The 6050-nt window shown below is 43.6% G+C and overlaps 1 protein-coding gene across 7 annotated transcripts in view; it reads right to left on the bottom strand.

Moving 5' to 3' along the window:
* Nucleotides 1-6050, bottom strand: part of MON2 (MON2 homolog, regulator of endosome-to-Golgi trafficking) — a 140997-nt gene that overhangs the window by 68012 nt on the left and 66935 nt on the right. For all 7 annotated transcript variants that reach the window (XR_003093008.1, XM_025198763.1, XM_025198764.1 and 4 more), the window contains 2 exons: nucleotides 2570-2793; nucleotides 729-810 (listed from right to left, as the gene is read on the bottom strand). Coding sequence is in view for 6 of the 7 variants with exons in the window: in XM_025198763.1 (XP_025054548.1) it covers nucleotides 729-810; nucleotides 2570-2793 (306 nt within the window). In the remaining variant the exon portion in view is untranslated. The remainder of the gene's footprint in view (nucleotides 1-728; nucleotides 811-2569; nucleotides 2794-6050) is intronic.

Genomic DNA, 6050 nt, shown 5'->3' on the forward strand with positions numbered 1-6050 from the left:
AACAGCAAACTTAAAGTAAAGGATTTTCTAGAACTTAGAGATGCTGGAAAATTATTTACTCCATTAATTACATCAACCAAGACTTTTGCCCTTCAAGAAGAATCATTTCATTGCGCTAAAAAATGCCAATGGCCTGTGTAAAGAGAGATTAAAAAAAAACTAAATATAAAATTTTGAAAATGTAATTTTGTTATAAAATAAGTACTTTTGCCTCCAGATAGTACTAGAACATTAGTACTAATACTCCAATTCTGAAGAGTGCCACAAGATCCTTTTAATGATGCCGCAGGGTGTTATGCAATATTAGCACTGTTAGGTATGTGAACACTTGCACAGGATTCACCAGATAACCCCAGAATGTCAAATAGGAATCCGCAGTGTCAAGAACATTCTGACCTGTGTGATCTTTCTGAGTTCTTTGCAACAGAAAAATTGCTCTATTATTTTTCTGTAGTCAAGAACAAGTAAAAGCAAAGGGCTGGCATTTTTCAAAAGATGCCTTGAGTCTAAAAAGGCTGTGGACTACCATACTACAAGCTGTGTTAGATTTTTGGTGACCACCAGGCAAATTATTCTTAACTCAAAAACTTCTTCACAACCTCTTCCTAATTCTTGTGAACGGTTTCATCCCTCACAGCAGCCAACTTGACATGCTGCAAAAAATCTGTTCTGGATAGAATTGGTAATATAAGCTATGAAGGATAAGCAAAAATTAAGAGAATGAATACCTGGCATCAAGAAGCAGCGACAGTGCAGCTAGAAGGCCACACCAACATGCATTCACCATTTCTTCCCAGACAGCTCCGCTAACTTAAAAGAAAAATATTTTATCGTCGTGATAGATATGGAACATTTTTTAATGACTACTAGAACAAACAGAAAAATGGTGATTGCTGGATATTTTCATCTTTGCTTTTATATTGTCCTAAACAAAAATTCAGTCATATTTGCTAATGTGAAAACACCACGCTGTAAATCACAAAAAAAATATGGAAAATGCCAAAAAAGGCCTTTTTTATTTCACATGATATGACTTGGAGTGCATTAAAGTAAGTAAAAAAAAAATCACTTGCACTTTCAAAATAAGACAATTATAACGCACACACATCTTGCATCAACTTATATTCAAAACACATAGTGTAAACACAAGACTACAACTTCACCTGTACAAGTATTTATACACTAGAAAAGTGCATGTAGTAGAGATATGGGTAAAAAGATACACCTGCTAAAGAGAGGAAGAAACCCACCTCGCCTATTGACCTGGTCTGCAAAGCTTCCATATTGTTCTTCCTCCAAATCCTCTTCCCCCACCACAGATCTTTCAGCTTTCCCCTGTTCCTAGAGACTCTTTACTACACTCATGAACTCCACAACCCCAATATTTCTACTGACCAGGCTGTGCTCTTGGCCTTCCATGGTCTCCGTGATAAGCAAGGTTAAGGACTCGAGGGCCATGTCCAGGTGATCACAGCTGTGCAGTATGCGGGACAGCAAACATCTGTATATACCTCACATTCAGATGTTCTCTATGCTGCAAGGGAGTGCTGCCCCTGCGTGTGCTGCTCCACTTTTTTCCCTGTGGGTTTTCTGACCTGTGGATATCCAGGGGCCAAAAAACCCATGGGGGAAAGAAAAAAAAAAAAAGTGGAGCAGCACATGCACAGGCAGCACATGCCGCTCAAAAGTGGAGCTGGGCTGCCTGGAACTGCGCTGCGGCTGCTGGCCAGACTCCACACAACAGAATTGCCGTTGCTGCAGCCCTGGGAGGCCCCCAGGACTCCAGGTGCGGCTGCTGGGGCCAACAGTACTGGCCCCAGCTTCTCCTACCACACCCAGGGTTAAGTGTCGCACACCAAAGCGTGCATGGCATGGGCATTCCCTGGGGACAAGTAGTGGCAGAGCAAGGTGCACTGCTGCTGCTTGTCTCTGGGAAGCCAAACGCCCACATTTGTGTGGATGCGGCCAAGACAAGACAACACTACTAGAGAACTCAGACAGCTAACAGAACTCCTGTTGCCCTCTTTCTGTGCGCGCGTGCACACACACACAAATGTATTACAAACAAAGGACATTAAACTTTCAAAGAAACCCATGTTTGAGATGTTATAGAAAAGAGAATGTATGAAATCAGAAACATTGTAGTGGTTCAACAACAATTAAAACAAATTCTAAGAGAATTTCAAATGATTGCTATGTTGAAGTTACTAAAAATGTTACCAACATTCTGGAAAAATCATTTACACCATGACGAAGTGTAAATGTAAAATCATTTACACCACGTACCCCTCGTGGTACATAACGTTCAGTGGTACATAACTCCAACACTCCACCCCTAGTGGTACATAACAAAGTGGTACATAGCATTCAGAAACTATAAATTAAAATACTGAAATGAAAAGATAGATTTGCTTTTAGTTTTATCCTAACTATGGAGATACTAGGGTGCCTTGCGTAAAGCTCCATAAAGGCTCTTAAAGTAAGATCTAGTACTTAAAATTCAGACTTTTACTCCTAAGATTTTATGTTCTTGAACTGTAGTTCATACAGTATCAATATTTTTGTATACCTAGCTCCTTGTTAGTTTGGTCAGATACCGACTGCTGGTCTGAAGATTGTGCTGGTGATGAAGTTGTTTCAGCCATAGTCTGACCATCTGTTTCAGCCTGTCCCAACTCCCCTTCAATCATGGTAGTGATACCTCGAACAAGATCAAGCAAACAGTGGAATGCCACGGACATGGCATAACCTTCAGGAATAGTAGGTGGCTCGACCTTGTCCAGCATTTCTAGGCTAAAAGGATGAAGATATTGAAAAGGATTGTGAGAGCAACAAAGAAAATTTGATGAAGTAAAACAACACTCCAATCACCCATTATTAAATTACCAAGATCTTACAAAATAACCTTTCAATTTTACAGTAAAAAGCCACAAGAAAATGTTAATATACAAATACATCAAGAACAAAACATTACTAAATACAATAATGGCAAGATTTGTATTTATTGACAGTTATATAATATCTAAATATTATTAGAAATTATATATTTAAGCACATTTCACTGAAAAACTACTTCATTTTCATTCTTATTGTATTAACTCAAATATTGCATTATGGAAGTGTCACAGACATGAGGAATTCAAATAAAGGAAAATAATAATTAAGATAATAACCATAAACTAAATGCCAAGTTACAAAATGGTCTTTAGAGAGAGTTATCATGGTGGACCACAAGAACAGAGAGATGCTAGAAGATGACCAAACATCTATCACTGCCATATTTGATTCTGACAACTTGGGGAGCAAGGGGTGGAGGGGGGGGTTGGGAGAGGAACACAGAGGCTAGGGACTAAAGTTACACACAAACTGGCTTAAGTCATCAGAAACTGGTTTAAACCTGTAACAGAACAGAAGTTCAGTGCACATAAACCAGTTTCAAAATGACTGAAACTAGCATAAGATAAACTTGGTTTAAGATAAACCTGGTTGAATGTAGTATCAGACTTAACTGATCTGGGTCAAACCGGTTTATGAAACTTCTGTCCCAGACCCCTTCCTGGTTCAAGTTAATTCACAATCCCCCTCAGCATGCTTTCCAGCCCTGGGCTGTGATGTGCTGTCTACTCCAACAGAGAAGGGCTGGAGGAGGGGGAAGAGAGGCAGGGACTGCCCTAGCTGGGGTCTGGGGCCAGGGAGTGGGGTTAAAACCCCGCTTCCCCTGGTTAAACCCCACTTCCCATGAGCACAGAGCTGCCCTGCCCTACTAAACTTACTGAAAGTTGCTGCTGGCTGTGACTGTGGACTAGAAATCCCAGAGACACCTGGAGGCAGGAAGAAGTAGTGATGAGCAACCCTGTAGAGTCCTGCTGCTGTAATACTGGACCACAAAACCAGAGAGCTTAGGGGCAGCAGGAAGAAGAAGCACCAGAGAACTGTGCTCTAGCATCCCCCAGCTTCTGGCCTAAACCACTGCAGGCATGTGGATGCATTTCCTGAATCAAAGGTAAATGTGCATCCAGTTGTTTCTCAGTTTAATTCTTGCCGCTTAGACTAATCTGCAAAGACTGACTTGATTCAGCCTTGGGCTTTTTGACCATCTGTATTTAGCTACAGAGCCAATGCATGCTCTCCTGTGCACTCAGCCTCTAGTCTCCTAGCCCCAAAAGCCACATAAGGAAGCATTCTTTGCATGTGCACACACAACTGGAAAAGCTCCAAAATAAAGCCCATTAAAGAAGTTGCTATTATACTCAAGATAATTTTTGCAGCATTTTGGCCAGTTTTAGAGCACTTCATAGGGTATGTATGCCTCTCTGCTCACCATCTGAAGCATCTTAGATGTTACATCTGTCTAGGGCTTGAATGTCTCACCTTCAGTTTATGAGAGGGGGAACTTAAGAACAAGGAAAACTGAGTGACTTCCTCAAGTTTACAAAGATACTCCATGGCTATGCCAAGTCTTGAACTCAAGCATCCTCTTATTTCCAGCCTGTTACTTAACATACTTCCAGTCTCATGGCTGTAAATAATACCTTGACAATACAAAACAAGTATAACGATTCCTCCCTGAACCAAAAAGATCATGAATTCACATTACTGAGGTCTTAACTTAAACCCACTGCTCTGGAGAGTTCTTCCCCAACTCAGCAAAGAACTCTGCTCAGAGTGGTGTCTCTATCCCTCCTGGTTTCATAGCTGATAGGGTAAGAAGGGACCTGAGCCCTCTGCCATGGGCAGGAAAGAATACTGGGGTCAAACGACAAGGTGTCTATCTAGCCTCCTTTTAAAGACCCCCAGGGTAGGAGCGAACACCATTTCTCTTGGAAGTTGGTTCCAGATCCTAGCCACCCTGACTGTGAAGTAGTGTCTCCCAATACGTAGCCTGAATCTACTCTGTCACCTTATGGCCGTTATTCCTTGTTACTTCCAGTAGTGCTCGGGGGAACAGGGACTCTCCCATTGCCTGCTGGTGTTCCTTGGCCAGTTTATATACGGTCACCAGATCCCCTCTCAGCCTTCTCTTGTGGAGGCTGAACAGGTTCAGGTCCCGTAGCCTCTCCTCATAGGGCCTGTCCTGCTGACCCCTGATCATGTGAGCAGCCCTCCTCTGGACCCTCTCAATGTTGTTCACATCCCTCCTGAAGTGCAGGGCCCAGAACTGGACGCAGTACTCCAACTGTGGCCTGACCAATGTCATACAGAGGGGGAGGATCACCTCCTTGGACCTGCTCGTGATGCATCTGTAGATGCATGGCAAGGTGCAGTTAGCCTTCCTGACTGTGTCCCCACATTGGCAGCCCATGTTCATCTTGGAGTCTATAATGACTCCAAGATCCTTTTCTGCCTCTGTGCTGACGAGAGGGGAGTTCCCCAGCCTGTAGGTATGCTGCTGGTTCTCTCTCCCTAGGTGCAGTACCCTGCACTTGTCAGTATTGAATCCCATATTATTCTCATCCGCCCACCTCTGTAACCTGTCCAGATCCAATTGCAGCCTGTCCCTCCCTTCTAGTGTGCCCACTTTTCCGCACATCTTAGTGTCATCTGCAAATTTGAAGAAGGTGCTTTTCATCCCCTCGTCCAAGTCGCCGATGAAGACGTTGAACAGTCTGGGCCTGAGGACTGAGCCCTGGGGGACCCCACTGCCCACATATCTCTAGGTCAAAAAAGACCTGTCCACCACCACTCTCTGGGTGTGGCCCTCCAGCCAACTGGCGACCCATCTGACTGTGTAGGCATCAACACCACAATCTCCCAATTTTTTTTTACAAGAATGGGGTGAGACACCGTGTCGAAGGTCTTCCTAAAGTCCAGAAAGACTACGTCCACCATGACACTAAGCGAGTGGCAAAACAAGGCTCTCACTGGGATTGTAGGTCCTAAGCGAGGGGCAAGACAAGGCTCTCACTGGGATTGCAGAGAGGCAGCAGCAGGACGCCAGACTACCAAGCATAGACCCTGAGATGGTGCAGAGGCACTTGGAGGAACTGGATGCATTTCAGTCGGCAGGCCCGGATGAGCTCCATCTGAGGGTACTGAAGGCACTGGCTGAC

This window comes from Alligator sinensis, unplaced genomic scaffold, assembly GCF_000455745.1.
Source record: "Alligator sinensis unplaced genomic scaffold, ASM45574v1 scaffold375_1, whole genome shotgun sequence".
NCBI lineage: Eukaryota > Metazoa > Chordata > Crocodylia > Alligatoridae > Alligator > Alligator sinensis.